This window comes from Hylobates moloch, unplaced genomic scaffold (assembly GCF_009828535.3).
Source record: "Hylobates moloch isolate HMO894 unplaced genomic scaffold, HMol_V3 SCAFFOLD_2, whole genome shotgun sequence".
NCBI classification, from domain to species: domain Eukaryota; kingdom Metazoa; phylum Chordata; class Mammalia; order Primates; family Hylobatidae; genus Hylobates; species Hylobates moloch.
Genome location: NW_026652277.1, coordinates 163,554,565 through 163,577,190, shown reverse-complemented (window position 1 = coordinate 163,577,190; position 22,626 = coordinate 163,554,565). Strand labels below are relative to the sequence as shown.

General features: G+C 39.1%; 1 protein-coding gene across 1 annotated transcript in view; it reads left to right on the top strand.

Moving 5' to 3' along the window:
• NOX3 (NADPH oxidase 3) overlaps positions 1–17,430 on the top strand; it is a 61,114-nt gene extending 43,684 nt beyond the window's left edge. The window contains exons 11-14 of the mRNA XM_032161111.2: positions 1,228–1,374; positions 5,375–5,499; positions 15,675–15,828; positions 17,062–17,430. Coding sequence (XP_032017002.1) covers positions 1,228–1,374; positions 5,375–5,499; positions 15,675–15,801 — 399 coding nt within the window. The 3' untranslated portion in view covers positions 15,802–15,828; positions 17,062–17,430. The remainder of the gene's footprint in view (positions 1–1,227; positions 1,375–5,374; positions 5,500–15,674; positions 15,829–17,061) is intronic.
• Positions 17,431–22,626: the final 5,196 nt, after the last annotated feature.

The following is a 22,626-nucleotide window of genomic DNA, read 5'->3' as shown; positions in this document are numbered from 1 at the left end:
CTTAGAGACTGAGGGATTATTTGTCCTGAAATTAGTGTCTTATGTCCCCTTGTGAACAGGAGCTGTCCAACAAATATGTGGACCTAATTCTTGAAAGAAGAGGCCTTATTCTCAGCATCTTTTACTCTCACAAATAATTAATATTATAAAGTCCTGCCTAAACATGAAGAGAATAGACAAGATGTTTAGCTTTGAAATAAACTTTTTGATTTTTGTCTCATGAATTTGATCTATTAATTAAATCTCATTTATATCTCTGATTATATGATTGTGAGCTTACAAGCTGGCTGGCAGACAGGGAGAGAAGAGAACATTGATCACTGGATGAGGTATTTCCAGGTGGGGATTTACCAGGCGCAGCTGGAATCAAGACCAGCCCTCATGGATATTATTAAGCCATAGAGGTATCTCTTTGGGGAGAAGGAACAAGAGAGAGAGGTGTGGGCAGCAAGGGGTGGGAGTGTGAGAAAAATTGGGAGAATTAATAGATTGATCTCCTGTGGTTTCTTCTAGATGCAATTATTTGAAACTTGAAGCACAAAAACTAAGCTTTTATTTTAGCAAACCCAAACTACTTTTTGTCACATGCCATTTGCTTAACACCGAGAGTTAAAAAAATAATTCTTCCTAGTCATAATTTCATTATAGCAGTTGACACACAGGCACAGCCGCCACCCACCAGCTTCCTTGGACACTGATATGTTTCACTGAGAGGAAATTTCTGGCCTGTGTGACTTGATTCTGAAATTACCATAATCTCCACTCTCCAGAGGTCGTAGCTAGTGAAGTGGATTAGTGTCCAAGCCTTTGGGGTCTCTGGAGAAGAAAGTTCAAATCCAGAGCTTAGGTCATAAGTAAAGATGAAGGGGTTGGTCTAACGGTTTATCCCCCTTTGGGAGCAGTGAAAGGCACAGCTAGTTATGATTATTAATTTTGTTCAGAAGCAGCACAGCCAGAAATGTGGTGAGTTGATCCTCATCCAGAGAAACTGGCACGGCCACAGGCTCCTGACTCTGAATTCACTCTGGGCTTTTTCAAACACATTGTGAATTTTTTCAAAAGAAATCACAGTGTGACTGTTTGTTCACTGACAGAAAAAAAAAAAGCATGTTATTTTGCAGAAGTGCCCATTTGGGCTCAAATAATTTAATGGAGATAAAGTAGTCTGTGATTATCGGCACATATGAAAAGAGAATAGATCCGTTCACTTGCCTTCTCTCTTGACAGGTGTATTTCTACTGGATCTGCCGGGATGCAAGAGCTTTTGAGTGGTTTGCTGATCTCTTACTCTCACTGGAAACACGGATGAGTGAGCAGGGGAAAACTCACTTTCTGAGTTATCATATATTTCTTACTGGCTGGGATGAAAATCAGGTACTGATAAGACTCAGAATAAGCAATATTGCTGAACTCATCTAATAGCAATGAGGAACAATTTCAATAATGAGCTGTGTAGCACTCTGATAGCATGACAGAATTATTTTTATGTTCTTAAAAAGGAAAGGAGAATAAAATAAAACCAGATTAGCAAGAGTGATTCAAGTTGTAACAATCAAAGAACCAAAAAAAGAAGCTACAGTTAACTTGCTGAGGAATAGAAAGTGTCAGACAATGGAAGACAATCCAGGGGCTGGAAATCCCAAATAAATTTGCATTTGTCCCTTTAAAAGTGACATCAAATGAATATTACTGATTAGCTGTATCATCTCATTGAGTTCCTGACTGGTTCTATTTCTGCGCCTTGAGCTGTTCAGAGTTAAGCAAAAAAGATTCCTAGGTGTTCACATTCAACATTTTGTATTGTAAAGTATGTGAGCAACTATAGAAAATTATTATTATGAATACATGATTTGTCCAGAGTTTGTTCTCTTAAGGTGTTCTTAGAAATTGTGTGCACGTATGTTTATTTACCTAAGATTAAGGTGATCTTTTGTTCTGGCAGGTGTTCTGCAGTATATTGTATTAATGAAATATTAAGATTGAATTTACCAAAAATAATGTATACCAAAATATTGATGATGGTAGTATTTCAATGTTGATACTATTGAATGATAACTATTACATTGTAATCCATTTTAACTCCTCAAATATGGGAATTAACAATGAAGTGATTACTAGGTTACACAATATATATTCTAATTAGCAGCTATTATTGATATATACTTTTAAGGAAAGCGTATTTGAGCCTGGGAGATTGGCATTAATCACTACATTTACAAATGAATGCTCTGTGTGTGTACATCACACATACACACATACACACACACACACACACACACACACACGGGCCTTATAGAACATCGCTGTAATTTGACTCTGCTTCTGCAAATGAATAAGACTCTGCTAGAAATTCAGTAGCTTAATGAATTTTTATGGACTTATTTGCAGTCCTTCTTAAATATTTAATCCTTTGGGATAATTTGAAATGTAGCTTTCTCGGGAACTAGGCTTGAAACATCTTAATGAATTATATAGTGTTAATTATGTTTTCCAAACAAACACTTTCCTTATTCAAGTGGGATTTTTGATTGATGAACAGTTTGGTGAAGTAGAGACAGCTTCTGTCTTCTGATTTCAAGTACTGTGCCTGCTCTTCTACCCTAAGGTGCATTGATCCCTGTGTGCACCTAGGTATTCCCTGCCAACTGGGAGCTCCATAGCTCCCATACTGAGGTTCTCAAGTCCCAAGTTATGGGACTCATAACTCAGTCCCATACTGAGGTTCTCATAACCAAGAACTGAAATTGATTTGGCGACAACACAATCCTGCCCCCTCCCGTCTCTACTACTTCCAAGAATATGCTATAAAATATACATTTTTTTCTAAACACAAATAAATTAAAATAGATGTCTTACATTTTTGCCATGACATGTTGAAAATTATTTCGACTCCTAAATTTCAGGCATAAAAATCACTAATTTCAACATTTAAAGGAAAAATAACTGGTGCATTCTGTTGGGAAAGAATCAAGAGGCTGTTTTAGAAATACCCAATTGTTAAACTGAATTCAACAACCTCAAAGTGGCAAAATGACAAGAACAGAAGGGACAGATGGAAGAGGTATTGTGAAGGGCAAATCAACAGAGTTTGGAGATTAATTGAACATTGGGCTGAGAAATGTGGAACAAATATCATTCCAAATGTCTGAATATCAGTGATTGGCGGTACCACAAGTGTAAGGAGGGAAGGCCCTTTTTGTGTGTGAAATGGTTCCTGAACTTCTCAGCAAGGACTTTAAGGCCCTTCCCAGCCTGACTCCCACTCACTAGTTGTGTCCCACCCACATCGGTTTCCTCTGGCACCAGAGCCACCAAAGGATGCGGGTTCACCCATCACACTATGCACGGTCACACCCATGGCTTTGCTCGTTCTCTCCTCGCACCTGGCGTGTCACTTAACACCCTCTGCCACTGTTCCCCACCTTCTTCTTGCTCGGAGTCCTATACCCCAACTCTTTTCCAGCAGTAGCTTTGCCACCTGGGGTCAGACTTGCCTGCTCACAACTTCCTACGACCTGGATTTCTTTTTATATTTTCTTTATTTTTTAGATTCAGAGGGTGCGTGTGCCCATTTGTTACAGTGGTATAGTGCATACTGGTGGGGTTTGGGCTTCTAGTGTACCCATTACCCAAATAGTGGATATCATACCCAGTAGGTTCTTTGTCAACCCTCACTCCCTTCTCACCATCCCACCCTTTTAGAGCCCCCAGTGCCTATTATTTCCATCTTTATGTCCATGTGTGCCCATTGTTGAGCTGCTGCTTGTAAGTGAGAATATAGAGTATTTCGTTTTTTGTTTCTGAGTTAGTTCACTTAGGATAATGGCCTCCAGCTCCACCCACGTTGCTGCAAAGAACATGATTTCATTCTTTTTATGGCTGCATAGTATTCCACAGTATGTATATAACGTGTTTTCTTTGTCCAGTCAACTGTTAGGTTAGTTCCATGATTTTGCTATTGTGAATACTGCTGTGATGAACGTATGAGTTCAGGTGTCTTTTTATATAATTGGCCTGGATTTCTCAGATCCAACCTGCCATTGTCTCCTGACCTGTTGGGACGCTTCCACTATTTTCAGCTGAACCTCCCTAGATTCAACTACTTTTTTAGACTGGAGAGAAGGCCAGCCAGGAAAGTCAGGCTTACAGTGGGAACCTGGGGCATGAGTTGCACCCAGCAGGGTTGTTACCCAAACTGGTCAGGGTCAGGATGAGTCAGAGGGTGAGAATGAATAGAGCACCGCATAGGGGTTTAAGGGAGGAGCACTGGAAACACAGATCCCCAGAAGTGAGAAGCAAGGTAGCTACTAGAATGCAGAAGGGGCTAAAATAAATGACAGCAACTTAAAACATGATCATGGCCAGGCGCGGTGGCTGATGCCTCTAATCCCAACACTTTGGGAGGCCAAGGCGGGTGGATCATGAGGTCGGGAGATCGAGACCATCCTGGCTAACACAGTGAAACCCCATCTCCAATAAAAATACAAAAAAAAAAAAAATCAGCCAGGCGTGGTGGCACGCACTTGTAGTCCCAGCTACTCGAGAGGCTGAGGCAGGAGAATCGCTTGAACTCAAGAGGCGGAGATTGCAGTGAACCTAGATCACGCCACTGCACTCCAGCCTGGGTGACAGAGCAAGACTCTCTCTCAAAAAAAACAAAAACATACAAACAAACAAAAATGATCACAAGGGATTATGCTGTGGGCTCTCATTTATTGACCACTAGCTACATGATGCCTGGATGGAGTCGCTTAATTCCAAGGCAAACGATTAGGCACAGAGCTCCAGCCAAGCCGCCTGCTAGGCTCTGGCCACCGTGTTCCACCTGCCAGGATCCACATCCTCCCAGCACTTGAAACTGGACAGTATATATCACACCGTTTCAACCCACTAGGCAGGTCTGATTGTAAGATGCAGTTTCCAGACATTTCATAGCACTTTAATCTGGCAATGCCTTTCTCAACTCCCCAGGAGCCAATGTTAAGTGAAAGGGGATAGCAGGTAGATATTAATTGTTGAAAAGTTTGGCAGGAAAAGAAGGAAGTCGTTTAGTGCTTGCTTTCTCTTAACCACATTTACTATATGACTTTCATCCTTTTAAAGGAAAATATTCTTTCTAGGTTAACGTTATTGCACACCTACTAGGTATAAAGAGGCACTTGGTTCCAACGAGGCCTGATTCAGACATAAATGAGATATGATGCTTGCCCTAAAGTGCAGCATTGGCGACATCTGCAAATAGTGATAAGCATTGCCAGCCCTGTACACATTTTTTAATTAAATCTACAAATGAACATGATTACTTTATTCTTTATTTATAGAAGACTTATATATTTTTTTCTAAATGTCATCTAATGCCACAAATTTACTTTAGGCTGTTCACATAGCTTTACATTGGGATGAAAATACTGACGTGATTACAGGCTTAAAGCAGAAGACCTTCTATGGGAGGCCCAACTGGAACAACGAGTTCAAGCAGATCGCCTACAATCACCCCAGGTAAAGCAAGCTCTTGCCTGTCTCCCTGCCGGGCTCTTCTCTGGAGAAATGCAAGGGCTGCTGGAGTGAAAAGTTAGTCTGCAGTACTGTGAGTCTCCGTTAGAGACAAAACATCTACCTTAGAAAAGCTGGTCAACGGTATATTTCAGGGGCCACAAGCCTCTCCGGAACTGGCTTACAACCTCTGACAGTTATTGATTATGTTGCAATTTTTCAACACTTAACCTCCATCTAAAGATGGTATTTCTTCAACTACATATGCTTTCAAGACATCTTTGGTGGGTACAGCTGATCTCTAATTACCCAACTGGAGAATTCACTCCTGTCCAACTGTACACTATAGAGCATGTCTAGCAAAAGCAGAGAGAAAATGTTAGAAGACAAAGCAGGGATTTCGGGTGGTGGTTAAGGATCCAGCATCTGGCTGTAAATCCTGGTTCTGCCTTTACTGCTGGTTGACCTTGGACAGGTTATCTACCCTGGTACTGACTCTGTCTCCTCCTCTGCAAACTGCAGAAAATAATAGTGCTTTCCTCCTAAGAGTCTGCAAGGATAAAATTAATGAATGCATGTAAGAGGCTTAAAATAGTGCTTTGTATGGAGTTCGCAAGAAGCACTAGCTGCTATCACTGCTATTATTATTTTTATTATCATTTCCATTATTACTATTATTATTATCATTATATAATAAATTTCGATATAGAAAAGCAAGAATACTTGTTCTGGGGTCACAAAACTGAAGTGAAGCCTGCACTTCCTCGTTCTAGAAGTTACTGGCTATGTGACCTTGGACGAGGCAGCTTATTTGAGCCTTTGCACCCCATTGAAAAATATGGATAATAATATCCATTCACAGTGTTGTTTTCATAATGTAAATATACTTGTAGTATGGAGCACTAATGCAAACAGTTATCATTGTTATGATGTCTCCTAAGTCAGTCTTTGCTTTGAACCTTTGTTGTCTATGGCTCTTAAAAGTCAGCATATCCTAATATTGTCTTCATTAAAGAAGAGTTTCCATATTTGAGGAAAGATTTGAAGGCAGTGAAGGAGTGTGCCATGTGGGCAACCGGAGCATGTGCCAAGGCCCTGAGGCAGGAGACACCATTCCTGGCATGATCCCAGAAAAGAGGAAGTGAGAGGGAGAGCAGCAGGAGCCAGGCTGTAGGAGAGGTAACAAAGACAGCTGTGAGTCATTGTAAAGCTTTGGATTTTATTCACAGAGGGGAAGGCACTTACAGGTTTGAGCAGTAGAGTGACATGGGATCACTCTGCAAGAGAATGGAACATGAGGGGCCTGGGACAGAGGTGAAGAGGCCAGAGAGGATCAGCAGTGGTGGCGGTTTGGATTAGGGAGCAGCAGAGGAGATGATGAGAAATGGTTAGATTCTGGAGTCTTTGCAGTTTGAGCTGAATTGACTATGGATGGGATATGAGGTGTGACCCAAGCTATTCAATAGAATGGAATCCCCACTTACCATATGGCGATGACTTTAAGAGGAGCAGCTGGTTGGCAGACATGGGGTGTCAGGAGTTCAGTTTGTGACATATTTAGCTTATGATGCCTGTCATACATCCACATGGAATTATGGAGTGGGCAGAAGAATATAAGAAGCAAACATTCAGGGGAGAAGTTCAGCCAGAGGTGTGAGCACATGGACTGTTTGGAGCCATGAAACTGAATGAGATGACCAGACGGGCAGATATAGATGGACAAGAGTTCCAAGAACTGCAGTGTTGGAAGGTCAGGAAATAGACTCTCTATTGACGGGTCACAGAGTTTAATAGATGACACTCATATCTGCCTTAATAATCATGCCCCTTAGGTCTTCTATACCCTGACCTTCTTTCCAACCACTTTCTCTGTATTGCACCAGTAAGAGTACATTAAAGCCCACTAAGGTACCTCTGACTGCTTCCATATCCCCGGTGATTTTCCCATTGTCTTGCATCCTTCAAAGCCTCAGTCCTTGCATTTCTGCCTTGTGGGTTTCCTGCACAGACAGCATGCTTCAATAAACTCTTTGTACTTCCTTCGTATTTGTTCTGCTTCACAGAGTACTTCTCCGGTGAATATTATTTATCTTTTGGTCATTTTGGCTGCTCCTATTTTACATTTTTTTCACACTCTGTCTGTACCAGAAAGATGCCATTTTCTTTGTTATCAGTTGTCATGGAATTCGTTAGACTCCCCAGACCAGCTATTTGAAGGAGGTTAACGAGGAGGGAGATGTGGAAGGATTGATCAGGTAGCCGTCCAAGATTCATAACCCTCTGATTCCAGTCACCTTCTTCCCTGTGAAGTCACTCAGACCTCAACTGCCCTGTGCTCTGTGAGGCCCCTGCTGACCCTCTCCGCACCCTGCACCCAGCAACCTGCAGAGAAGCAGGAACCTGCAGAGAAGCAGAGAACCTGCAAAGAAGCATGTACCCAGGGAAGAGACGGTTTGAAGGCGTGCTTGTGGGGATTACTCCTGACCCACATTCAGCCCAGGAGTAAAGGCTTTCCCAGCAGGACATCCCAAGAAAAGCATCACTTTGAGCATAGGGTTGGGGAGGGAGGGCGTGGACAAGCTGCGCAACCTTGCAATCTTGCTCTTGCCCCACGGGGCTCATTCTGATGCCCCATAAGCTGTGGCAGTGGCCTTGGAGACTTTTCCAGGTGTCACTTCCTGACACCTCCTTGCTCCATTTTGCTTCTTGTCCTGACTCTTGCTGACATATGGCCTAGAATCCAGTTCTGGTTCTACCTTCTCTCCAAATGCGGTGCTTCCAACCCATCCTGGCTTCTGCGGCCACAGAATCCAGTTCCTCTGAGCTCCTGCTCCACACCCAACCCTGGATCCCAGGCTCCCAGTTCTTCTGAGTCTAAGTCACCACCCCCGCCTCACACCCACCCAGAGGAGAGACAAGATCATTTCATCTGCCATTTCCTTGAAAAGATTGTAGGTAGAAACTAACAAAATATTACAAACTCATATGAGAAAACTCAGGGGGTTTTTGTTGCTATTTTCTCCTTTTGGGAAAAAAAACATATATATTCACTGATAAATGTTTTACATTTGGTTTTCAGTCATCATGGAATAAATGTTCTCATTTCACAGGCTTTTGACATGGACATCTAGAGCTTGGTTTTCAGTTTTTCTAGATAGTCTCAGTTTTTATTAGGATTGTCCCTTTTTGACATCTCGCATGGTGTTTGTTTAGTTATTTATTTATTTATTTTTACACACAAAGCTTGCTGCCCAGTGGGGAACGCCTTTAAAACCAAACTATTTAATTATCTCCCTTCCCTCAAAAAGGCATGAGCCAGGAACATGGACCATCAAGAGACCAAGGGTAAAACTGGGTTTGCACAAACTCTGCCCAGAAAATTATGTTACTCAGTGCTGAGAAGTGGGCCTGTCCAATTTTTTTGCAGGGAGTAAAGAGTAATCAGTTTTAAGGTGGCAAAACTGTATTACCATCACTTTCCCTGTTGCTCGTACCTTTCTAGAAGCCATAATCAAAGTTAAGTGCAGAAATGTACTTAATGCTCAATTGTATTTTGCAGCACAGTAGCTATGCAAACTCTCTCTCCTTGATGGATGATTTCATCTCTTTCCGAGTAGACGAGGCCCCCAAGGCTTGGAATCACTGAATCAAACCTCTACAGCATACTTCCCTGTCCCCAATTTTTTGATATTGTATTTGTAATAGCCTTAGACTCTAGAACAGGGTAACTTGTTACATAGCTTCAAGCATCCATGTCATTAATATTAAACACATGAAGGCAAAGTCAATCATTTTATCCCTGGAATGCCAGATCCCTGGGAAAAGACAAGCCTTCGGTCAAAAGCTTAGCACTACCCTTTAAAAAGACTTTTAAAATGACCTCCTTAAAATAATTTTGTTTTCTGCTGTGTAAAAGGAGATTTATGCTTAATGAAGCTTTTAATGAAGAAATCTCGGAAAGAGAATGCCAATAAAATCTAATTTTTAAACAAGAAAATCTAATATTGAGAAGTATTTCAATATCCTGGCCTTTGTCCAGATATAAATGAAACACACAATCCAATTACTGTTCTGCACAAAGGACAAAGTAACATTAATTTTCCTCAGGATGGTTATTAAAGAGATAAACAGTATGTTTTCCCCTTATTATGTCAAGGATATGTTTGTTCCCAAGCCTGCCTGGCTACTCTTACAAGACAGTTCTGTCCTGTCATTAGCTCATATCTTTTGGCAAAGATGGGCAGAAGAAATTGGTGGATTTGTTAGTGGCCTCAGAAAAGGTTCTTTGTTCTTGAGGGCCTTTGAAGTAGGCTCTCAACCATTTCTATTCGTCAGCTCGAAGCCGAGGATTCTCCGGACTTACTCTTTCAAAAATATTTACCTGTTCACTCAAAGCTGGAGTTCGTTCTTGTTCTAAGAAGGAGTTAAATCAAAAGAATAAAGTGAACGGGGCAAAAAGATTTTTTATAGAACATGAAAAACAGGACCAAAAATAAAGCTTGAAGGGAAGCAGATCAAAGAGAGTAGTACAAACTATAAAGGAACCAGAAAATTGCAAAAATAACAGTAATAGAGAAACAAATTGATGGGCATCAAAATGAATACAAATAAGGAAGAGAGAAGAAAAATTAAAAATAGATCAAAGGCTGACAGTAGAAAATAGAAAAGTGTGTTCTATTGTTTTTATTTGTAATTAATTTTGGTAATTATATTAGCTATATTACAAAAACACCAGTATAGTTTTGAAAGACAATCAACAAATATTAAGTGGATGCATTATAAGCCTTTTACTAATATATTCGAATTCACATGCATGTGAAAATTGTATATTATTTCAGTTAGACAAAGCACAGAAAAGTACTATAAAGCAAAAACATTAAAAATTATTCTCCCAATTAAAATATAGTAGGCTAATTAAATACTTTCATTGACATCTATGTCTTACTAATCTAGAGAAAGGTATCTTTTTCAAAAATGGAAACTGTATTGCATTTTTTGTAAACATTGTCAATACGTTCCCAAGCTTTAGGTAAATGTTCAGAAAATCAGGAAAATATTTCCAAGAATGTAGACAGAATGAAAATAAAAATACCCTTGTCACATCTAGTTACTTTTTTGATAAACACACACTGTACAGATACTCAGATTTCTGAATTTGTGGATCAGTTGCTTTTTATTAATTGAACAAAATAATTTTCCATAGGCCTTAAATCTTTGATCTTACCCTTCAGATAATGTTTATAGTTTTCTACTTTTGACCTATCTGCTAATAACATGCCTTTTAGGTGTAAATTTGATGTAACTAATTACCATAAAAACTTTAAAGTTTGGTCATTTTTTTTTTTTTGTAATTTCAGTAGACGTGTTTCTTTTAACTTTCAAGAAAAAAACAAAAAATAGAAGAGTACTACCATTTGTTAGAACAGTTTAACCCAACCTAACGATGAAGGAAGGTGTCAACTTACCATGTGATTGGGGGCTTCTAATCCATATTGCATGAATGTATTTTAGACCATCCATTGTTTTCAGAAACGTGAAAATACCTTTATACTAAATTGAGTAAATGTGTCCATCTGGACCCACATTTGCTTGTGTATGCACCCTTCAATTCTCATTTGTACGTGCATATGTGCAAAATGTTTTAAAATGATATTTTTAAGAAATTAGCATTCTGATTATAGCATACAGGGCCCTTTATCTAACAGGATATCCTAAACATTCATTATATGACTCAAATGTTCAGAATACTCAAAGAAATAGACTTATAGGGAAATACAACACATGATAAATTACAGCTTCATGGGAAAAATAAAGATACCATAAACTTATGATGAGGAAATTGTCAGCATATTCCCATAGTTCCTTCCCACGAGAAGGCATCAATCTCTCTGGTTAGACTCAAGTAAAGATTCGATGAAAATTGCTGAAATTGCTCCATTTGTGATAGCGGGGATTGGAGAGATGGGTGAATACAGGGTGGATTTATCATTATGCTGCAAAGTTTCTTCAATGGCATTACCTATCTATCAAATTGTTAGTTTGGCAAAATATTTGGTTACTTATGCATGAAGGCATATATATGTTACCATTTTATTGGGGTGGGGGAGGGTTGGCAAAAATAGCTCTACCATTCCCTGGGATCTGCTGCTACAAGTCAGCTGCTTTCATTTTTCTTCCCCATTTGACCATGAGCTTCTCAAGGGCTTATAGCTATAAGCAACTTTATCTATGCACCTCAGAGCCTAGCAAAATGGCCAGTATGTGCAAGTGGCAGCACCATGAGACCAATGAGGGAGCGGGGACAAGAGTCCGAACGGCACAGTTCTGGCTGCCAAAGAAAACAGAGCCTGTGGAGCGTGGGCAGGAGCAGAATCACAACAGTGAGCCTGGTTAGGGACATCTGCAGCAACTCATGAGCAACTGAGTAATTAGGACACAGAGAAAAGTAATGTCGTCGGCTGCTACAAATTAACTAGGAGATAGGTTAAAAAAAAAAAAAAAAAAAAGGCTGGCCAGCACAATTATCATCTGCGGTTCTGAAAAAAGAAGGTGTTGTACAAAATATAATTATGTGATGAATCATTTGGAGGCATTTCTAATGAAAAACACTCACTAGAAAGGATTAACCAGAAGTTGTGTCCATTGTCTGATACAGAGTTTGTAGCTCTCATCTTCTTTCTAAGCTCCATAAGTCCACGGGACCCTTCTGTTTATCGATTTTATTTGCAGAATGCACTCAGGGTATAAAGTAATTTGATTTTTTTAAAATGGGGTTTAGGGTCTGCCCCTACAGGGTTATAACTTACAAGCATAAAAGCCAACACATAAAAACAAACATACAATTTAAGGAGAGAAGGGCTCACAGCAGCAGAACCTGGGAATTCAGCGAGGTGGTGGCATTACTCCCGGGCGCACCCACATGCCCATATATCTGCTGGGCTGAAATCTCCTGGTGGGTGATATTTTGGATGCCTTTCATGCATGGCATCGCTGAACTGTTTGTGAAAAATGCACCAACCCCACAGAGAAGAGCACAATAGTTATTTAGCAGACATAGAGAAGGAAAGGAGAATTTTCTTTATTATCAGAGCTAAAAATAATGCTGTGAATGTTAGCCATCTTTGCAGCTTGTGTAAAATTTGTCCTTTTCTCATCAAAGTCAGCAGCCCAGACTGATCAATGCCGTTAACGTTGTCCCCGATCCAGCTCCCCCATGCGTGTGCAAGCTCTGCGGCTTGCAGGCTGTAAACTGAAGAATAGCACCTTGCGTTTTTATACTTCTTTTGCAGAGAATCTCTATTTAATTCCAAGCGATTGTGGGTAATTAAATTTTATAGAAGAATTTTTTCTTTACCAACCCCATTAGAGTTCTGTTGCACTTGTCCGTTGCCTCATAAAAGAAAAAAAAGGGAAGCTGCCACATCTGTCCCTTAACCACTTTGCGTGGATTCTCTGCCCTGTGATTCACAGTATGCATTTGTGACAAGAAATTCTCCACACTTGGAGTCACAAATGCCGAGAAGAGTAAGCCAGGCAAGCAGAAGAATGCTGTATGTGGGGACAGTGATGCACAGAGAGCCAGTGAAGGGCTGACCTTTCCACCTTAGCAGAAGGTAGATAATAAATGGCCTTTGTGAGACTTTTTGGTGATTGCATCACCATGGCGGTTATGGCCCCTGAGTAAAGTGTGGACTTAGCTGTGCAGTGTAATAGCCACAACTTCAAAAGAGGCAGGGGAGCTGTGAACTGCTGGGGACACCAGTAGAACACCAGGCAGCAGCAATCAGAATCCTTTGAAATGGAGTCTTAAAGGCAGAGCATCAAAGGGCACCATCAGGTCTGCAGTTACTGTCGCTGCAAACGAAAGGGCAGTCTTAGCCTGTTGGAGTGGGCCAGTGGGCAATCTCTTTGGTGACATCTACACTAATGGAAAAATATCACCACCCATAACAGCATCTTTGAAAATAGATGCAAGGACACCTCTGGGCATCAGACACAAAGCAAAGCTGTGACTCCTCACTGGGAAGGGTCTCACCTGACCCATCTACCATTCAAAATGTTTCAGTCCAGAGCTCAAAAATCTAGTGCTGATCTCAGTAAGCCTACATAATCACCTCTGTGTTAACACCCTGCACCACATCTTCTGTTCAGCTTCACCGCGTGGGAAAATAACATCGGGAAGCTAGCCGTTCCTGAGAGCGCACCACGTGCCAAGCACAGGACCAGCGGCCAGACCTGCAATGTCTTGCTTAATCCTCACAGAGATTCTAGGAGCTAGATTCTATAATTCTCCCCATTTTATAGATGAGAAACTGGGGGCTTTGTGAAGGTAATTAACATGCCCAAAGTTACCCAGCAACGAAGTGGTGGAGCCAAGAGCACTCTTAACCATTGCCTTTTATTTCCATAAACACCTCAAAATCTCTTCATTAAGCCATAAACTCATACTTTTCCATGGGAAATATTTTCTGAAAAATTACTTTCTCAAATTTAGTCATGGGAATGATTTATTTGAAAGTAGTACTGCTACATTTCAAACATATTGTCATTTGTAAATTAAGCCATTGATAAGTTCCTTTGAAGCTGTAGTTTGAAATGCAGTGGAACCATCAATTTCTACTGTGGATGTGATGGTCCTGAAACACACAATTAAAATGTGGCTATGACACATGGCAGAGAACCATGTTAACATATGAGCTAAGAAGAGCTAGGCTATATAGGCACTTCCCAGCAAGATCCATGTCTGAAGAAACAGAGATGGTATAGTGAGCTGGTCCTGAAGCCCAAAGAATGTCTTGATGACAGTGTTTCTCAAAGTGTGGCTCACAGGGCGATCTGCCTCAACACCACCCGAGATCCTTACTAAACTTGCATTCCTTGGATTCCAGCCTAGGAATCTACATTTTAACAATCTGCCTAGATGATTTTATGCACAGTAAAGCTTGAGAACTTTTGATCCACACTAGAGTAACTAATTCAGCTTATACTAGAGATTGGAAAAAATGCTACAAAGAATAGTAATATTCAAGACAAGAGAAAAAAGACACGGTCTCTAAAAATCTCTGTAGAGACTGATACACCCCACCTTCCAGAAACAACTTTGAAACCCTGTGCAGATGTGGTATTTATACATAAGCTAAGTCACAAGGCATTTTAGCAGCTCTGGGATAGTCACTATATGCAAAAAGTATCTCTCTGGCATAGTTTTCTGAAATGTCAAGATTAGAGATGACAACGTTTGGGTGACTATATTTTCAGCAATGTCTTTTTCTTTTACAGCTCTCCCTTCTGGCCTTCTTTGAAAATTAAAGTAATTCCAACAGGAGAAATTAATTAAATTGCTATTACTTTAGCATAAATTTTATTATCTATAAAAAGGCAGGGCTGAACAGGATATTAGTAATAACTAACCTTTTTAAAACCCTTTTGAATGTATTATCTCATCTTGCTTTTGATAAAACATACAACTTAGTCCTTATCGTCTTTTATACATGCAGAAACTGAGGTCTAGTGACTTGCCCAAGACCACGCAGATAATACTCAGCAAAGCCATTTAGTCATTCATTCAGCAAATGTGTGCTGATTGTCCACTGCGTGTCGGGCACTGTTGCAGGTGCTGGAATAAAACAGACCGGGTTTATGTTCTCAGGAAGTTTACATCTGGTCGCGTATCCAAGAAGACATGAATCAAGGTCACTTGGCCAAAAAGGAGGCCAAGTCCAGGTATTGTGTAAGTGGCTGCAATCATGTAGGTCAGGGATTAGGAAACTCTTCCCGTAAGGGGCCAAATAGTAATCATTTTAGGCTGTATGGATTGTATGGTCCCACTCTCAACTACTGAACTCTGCCATTGTAAAGTGCCAGCATTTCCAGGTGTTGTATCAAAACCCCTCAACAATCTGATGGCCCCTTTCCTGCCTGAGTCTTCTTGGCTCCACCTCCCTGATTAATTCAGGGGAGGATGCTGGGAACCTGGGAGAGAGCACGGTGCTGAAAGTAGGTAGAAAAAAAGAATCTAAGAAAAAAGGACACAGAGGGAGAAAAATAAATAAGTAACCTCACAGCCACAACCACTAATCTTATCATTATCTTGGCTTATCACTAATCTTATCATTGTCTTGGCTTCTGGCTGGCCTTGCCTCCTGGTGACATTTTCTTTCCTTTTCTTACCCTTACTGCAGCAGCAGCATTGGTGTGTTCTTCTGTGGACCTAAAGCTCTCTCGAGGACACTTCAAAAGATGTGCCACTTGTATTCATCAGCTGACCCCAGGGGTGTTCATTTCTATTACAACAAGGAGAGCTTCTAGACTTTGGAGGTCAAGTCCAGGCATTGTGTAAGTGGCTGCAATCTTATAAGTCAGGGATTGGGAAACTCTTCCCATAAGGGGTCAAATAGTAATCATTTTAGGCTCTATGCACCGTATGGTCCCACTCTCAACTACCGAACTGTGCCATTGTAAAGTGCCAAAATTGCCACAAACAATAACGTCAATGAATGGGCATAGTTGTGTTCCAATAATATTTTACTGATAGACACTGAAGTCACATTTCATATAATTTTCTTATATCACAAAATTTTTAAAAATTGTAAAAGTCACTTTTTGCACATTGACCATCCACACACTCAGGGGGTGGGCTGGATTTGGCCTGTGGGCCGGAGCTTGCTGACCCCTGGCATAGGCTGTCTTTCCCAAACTTGTTTCCATGCCCATCGTTACATCCAACATGGAGACTCATGCTGCTGCTTGGCCTGAAGTCTCCTTTAGAAATCATTTCAAATTTTCATTTCCCTGATGGCAGAGACACCCGCCTTATATCCAAACCTGATCTTTTCTGCTTTAAACTTAAGGTCCTTTTGTGCTTTTGTTCATCCTCTGTAGACCGGAGAAATCACCAATGGAGGTTATCTTTCACAAAAATCCTTTAGATACTTGAAAATGATAATCAAATCATCCCTTTCCGATCCCTTTTCTGGTCCAAACAATACTAAATTCGTAACCTTTTGGCCTAGGATATATATTCAAGCCCTTCCATCATCTTGTTGCTGTTTTTCAAATTCACTTCCATTTCTTCACATCCTTTTAAAATGCATTGAGAAGCGTGACTAGTATTGAGCAGAAGAGGGACTTTCTTAGAGCTTATATGCGATATATTTACAAATAAATTCTGTGTTTTCTTTTCTTCCTTCTTTCTGCCTTCCTTCCTTTCCATCTTCCTTTCATATTTCTTTCTCAATCTCTTTTAATAATACTTGTTATTCTACCACATTTTGGTCTGTGGTCTTCTTAACACTTATACTCCTACTCAACTTCTGCCCTACAAAATAACTGAGATTTTTTTTAATTCCCATTGCACCAGTCTTTCTATACTATGCAGCTATTTTACTCCCAAGATGTTTGCAAAGTATTCCTCACATCTTATAATTCTTGCTACTAATATTGATTAATTTTTTAGAATTTTTCTAATATTTCAAGATTGTTTTGAAGTTTAGCCCCAGACACTACTACTGGTATGTAGCTTGTGATATCTACATATTTCATTGATAATATCTCAAATCTTTTGTTTAGGTTTTCAATCAAGTTATTGATTCCAAAGAACTCCACCAGGAATTCCTGTGACGGCCTGTTGATATGAGCTCCCAGTTGGGAACTGGTGAATAATAATTAACTATTGCAAACAGTACACCATACCATACTTCCTTAGCTTATAAATAACATGTCATATACAACAGAACAAAAACATTTACTGAAATTAAAATATATTATGTTTCTCAAAGGCTTCTTATCTTTGTGGACTGTCATTCTGCCATAAAAGAGAATTACATTGATCTAACATGATGTGTTTTGACAAAGGCAGCCTCTTGAGCTCTTCTAAGTATTTCTAAATTATAAATTGATCACTTCTTTTTCTTTATCCTCAGATTTTTATGTTGACCTGATGATTTCTATGATAATATTGATTTTATAAGTTAGGAATATTCCATTCATGTCTAAAAAAATTATTTCTACTGTCTCTGCATTGGAATTTCTCAGTAACTTGAGGTATTGCTTGATGCATGTAATTCAAACTCTACTAATTTGAATAGAACCAGTCTTTCTGTGTAATCATTTCCCCATTTAAGTTTAATTCAGCCTTTGCAACCAGAAATTTCTATAGTCAAATCTAATCTTTACTTTATCAGGATATTAAATATATTAAAATTTTTTCTCTTGGTCATGTTTAATTATTACTTTTCTTTCTCTGTCTACTTGAAAATAAAAGTACTTTTTGATCATCTAATTTTGTCTAGTAAATTAGAATACACTTGCCCTTAAACACAGATTTTGCCACTTTTTTTAAGCTCCGGGGATGCTGTTTGCACCCCCTTTTGTGTTTTGACCTTTATGCTACTTCCCTACATACTATGTAGAATCAAACCTATCTAGACACAAAAAATACAGAAGTCAATAGGTTTCTTTAATGCAGCAATGACCAAATAGAAAATGTGGAATTTAAAAAATGAAATAGTCCTTCAAAACAGAAACAAAAATCCGGCAAACCTGTAAGTTCATTTAACAAGAATTATACAAAACGATTTGATAAATAAACATGCAATTCATAGGCAGACATTTTTAAATGGATAGAAATAGCACGTTTCTAAATAGGAATATTAAACATACTAAAGTTACAAATTTGTCCCAAATTAATTAATAGTCAAGTGAAATTCCAGTCAAATTTTAAATTCTCTTTAGATTTTTTGGAAGGATAAATATCCTAAAGCTTATCTAGAAGAATATCTGAGAAAGAGAGATGCCAAAAAAAAATGTGGAAAAGAAAAGAAGAAGAGAAGAGAGGAGAGAAAGAAGAGAAAACAAAAAGAACAGAAAGGAAAAGAAAGGAAGCAAGGCAGGTGGGGGGTGGGAAGGGGGAGGAAGGAAAATTTCAAATCTGGAAGCATCGTTGTTAAATAAAAGACCTTAAAGCAACCAGAGAGGAAAAGATCAAATACCTGCAAATAAACAGAAGTACATCTGGCAGCTGCCTTCTCAAAAGCATCCACAGAAACCAGATGATACTGAAATAATATCTTCAAAGTGCTGGGGGACCATAACTATCCATTGAGAATTTTGTCTGTAGTGACATTATTATTCAAAGATGAAGGCAAAATACAGATATCACCAAACAAAAGAAAACTGAAATGTAACTACCTCACCAAAATAACTACTGAAGGATATATTTAAGGAAGGAGGAAAGACAATTAGTGGAATGCAATATGCAATGATGAGCAAAGAAATTGAAAAACATTTTGGCAAAATCTCTAAGCACTGACTGTAAAAGAAAATTAATGAGTATTTCCGAGGGAATGTTCTTTTAAAAACAAAACTACTTTGTAGGGACATGGACGAAGCTGGAAACCATCATTCTCAGCAAACTATTGCAAGGATAAAAAACCAAACACCGCATGTTCTCACTCATAGGTGGGAACTGAACAACGAGAACACTTGGACACAGGAAGGGGAACATCACACACCGGGGCCTGTTGTGGGGTGGGAGGAAGGGGGAGGGATAGCATTAGGAGATATGCCTAATGTAAATGATGAGTTAATGGGTGCAGCACACCAATATGGCACATGTATACATATGTACCAAACCTGCACGTTGTGCACATGTATGCTAAAACTTAAAAGTATAATAAAAATAAATAAATAAAAACAAAAAAATAAAAATAAAAACAAAATTAAGGATACGGACAACAACAATATGAAAGATGGGGAGATGACACCGGAATTAAGTCATTCCAAGATCCATGGATTGTTCAGGAGGGTGAAAGCAATGTTGATTAAATGTAGCCTTTGTTAAGCTTTATAAGTAAACTAGGAGGGGTAACCTCACATGGATTCAATGCCCACCACTATTCCTTTCAACATAACTTCTCTACTCTTGAGTTTGTATTGAGCCTAAGCTACTAGTTTGTTTGACTGTCAAGCAATATGTTTTAAGAAGGGCTAACAACTGTTATATTTCCTGATTTAATTCATACTGATATTTGGCTGAATTTTGTGTTCTTAGACCATATTTTCTTCCCTTTAGAAGTTTGAAGATAGGACTCTAGAATTTTCTGTCATTTAATATTGCTGTGGTGAAGTAAGAGGCCAAATTCAACCTCTCCCCTTTGTAAGTAAGTTACTTTTTTTGCTGGATGCCTAAATAATTTTATCTTTGAACGTCGTAGCAATTTGATATTGATATTTCACATGAATTTTTCCTATATTGCAGTGGTTTTTTTGTTTTTGTTTTTGTTTTTGTTTTTGTTTGAGATGCTCTGTCACCCAGGCTGGGGTGCAGTGGCGTGATCTTGGCTCACTGCAACCTCCACCTCCCGGGTTCAAGCAATTCTCCTGCCTCAGCCTCCCGAGTAGCTGGGACTACAGGTACACGCCACCACGTCTGGCTAATTTTTTGTATTTTTAGTAGAGACGGGGTTTCACCATGTTAGCCAGGATGTTCTCAATCTCCTGACCTCGTGATCCACCCACCTCGGCCTCACAAAATGCTGGGATTATGCGCCCATCCCGGTGTGTTTTTTGAACACTTTTTTCTTCACTTCAGAAAATTTTTTTATTAGGTCTTTAAATATACTTCTATTGCTTTTGTTTGCCTCATTTCAAAAGCATCAATTATCCTTATACTGGATTTTTTTTCTATTTTCCATTCTTTTAGTGTTTCTAATTAATTTAATCTCTTTGTTTCTTTTATTTACATATCATTTCCCCTATTTTATTACTGGCCTACCATCTCTTTCTGAAACCTTTGAAGCCAGATATGTTTTGGAATTCGAAATGATTTCATATTTTAGAAAATAACAAACGTATATCCCATATATTGTATGATGCTCTCAGTAGAGTCTGGGAAGCACCCAGTATTCAAAAGCATTAATGTTTTATTTTTTCAAATAGAACTATAAATATGGATAATCAACTTGCATAAGAAAGATTATAAATAGCCTCACATCTGTTCAGGACACAGTATGACATTATGCTGCCAAGTGGGGTTACAAAAAAAAATACTCTCACTTTTCATAATTTTTTATATTTTTTTGAATTTCAGATTAGGGAGAGATTATAGTCTTGAAACCAGCTTTCAGTGATATTTATTCTGTTCCTGTTTAAAAAAATACTTAATTTGTTCCATAAAGATGTTGCTTTGAGCCTTGATTTGTTACCTTAGACCTGCAATACCCCTTGTGCTCTCATTCTTTTTTATAATTTTGTCTTTTATCTCTCTTATTAAACTAATATTCTCATTAAGTTCTCCATACATAAACAAATAGTGAAGAATTACCTGAGTTATGATTTCTACCCGACTGAGTTGTTTTTTCTTCTACTACATGGTATTTTCCCTTTTTGCCTGTAGTATCTCCACACTTGCTATATACGTGATGTATTTTTTTTCACCTTCTCATGTTAGTTGACCCTGCCTAGATATGTTATTGGTTCTTCTATATTGTGATAAATTTTTGGTTGTTTCCCTCCACCCCACCATCTCCAAGACCATGTTTCTCCCCTCCCCCATAGCTTTATTGAGATATAATACACATACCATAAATTAACCCACTTTAAATGCATCATTTCATCATTTTTAGTATATTTATAGAGTTGTGTAACCATTCCCACAGTAAATTTTAGAACATTTTTATTTATGCATAATAGATGTACATAGTTCCAGGGTACATGTGGTAATTTAATACATACATATAATTTGCAAAGATCAAATAAGTGTGTTCGGGATATCCATCATCTTAAATACTTGTCTATTCCTTTTGATAGAACCATTAGAATTCTTCTCCTCTATTTCAAAGTGTACAATACATTATTGTAAACTATAGTTACCCTACTGATCTGTCTAACATTAGGTCTTGTTTAGTCTATCAAACCATATATTTGTACCCATTAATCAACTTCTCTTCATTCCCCCTCCCCACTACCCTTCCCCAGCCTCTGGCAGCCACCAATCTACTCTCTACTTTCATTAGACCCACTTTTTTTACCTCCCCCATATGAGTGAGAACATGTGGCTTATTTCACTTACCATAATGACCTCCAGTTCCATTGATGCTGCTGCAAATGACAGGATTTCATTCATTTTTATGGTGAGTAAGACTCCATTGTGTATATGTACCACATTTTCTTTATCCAATCATCTGTTGATGAACACTTGGGTTGACTTCGTATTTTCACTGTTGTGAAGAACATTTTTTTTTTTTTTGAGATGGAGTCTCACTCTGTTGCTCTGTTGCCCAGGCTGGATTGCAGTGGTGCGATCTCGGCTCACTGCAACCTCTGCCTCCCAGATTCAAGCGATTCTCCTGCCTCAGCTACCCGAGTAGCTGGGACTACAGGCAAATGCCACCACGCCTGGCTAATTTTTTGTATTTTAGTGGAGACGGGGTTTCCCCGTGTTGCCCAAGCTGGTCTCAAACTCCTGAGCTCAGGCAATCCGCCTGCCTCAGCCTCCCAAAGTGTGGGATTACAGGCATGAGCCGTGAAGAACATTTTTATCATTCCAAAAAGAAAGCCCATATCCATTAGCGGTCAGTCTCCATTTCTCCTCAACTGCTGCCCGCCCTAGGCAACCACTAACCTTCTTTCTGTCTCTATGGATTTAACTATTCTGGACATTTTATGTAAATGAAAACATACAATAAGTGGTCTTTTGTGTTTGGCTTCTTTCACCTAGCATAATGTTTTCAATAATCATCCATGTTGTAGCAAGTATTAGTACTTCATTATTTTTCCCAAACTAATATATTTCATTGTATGGTTATGCCGTACTGTATTAATCCATTCATCAGTTGATGAACATTAAGTTCTTTCCACTTTGGGGCCATTATGAATAATGCTTTTATAAACACTCATGTACAGGTATTTGTGAACCATGTTTTCTCTTCTAAAGCCAGGAATTTCGGTTTTAATCCACTTTTTTGTAGTCTGAGAGAACAGCAGCTGGCATGGAGTGTTGTGCAGAAGAGCACAGAAGCTCAGTCTGAGTGGTGTGGAGACTACGTTTGATTTTTCGGTTCCTTTCTATCTTCTGAGATGACATGGACTGTCCTGAATCTGAGTTCATTCCAACAAATGGAGTAGAGGAGAGAG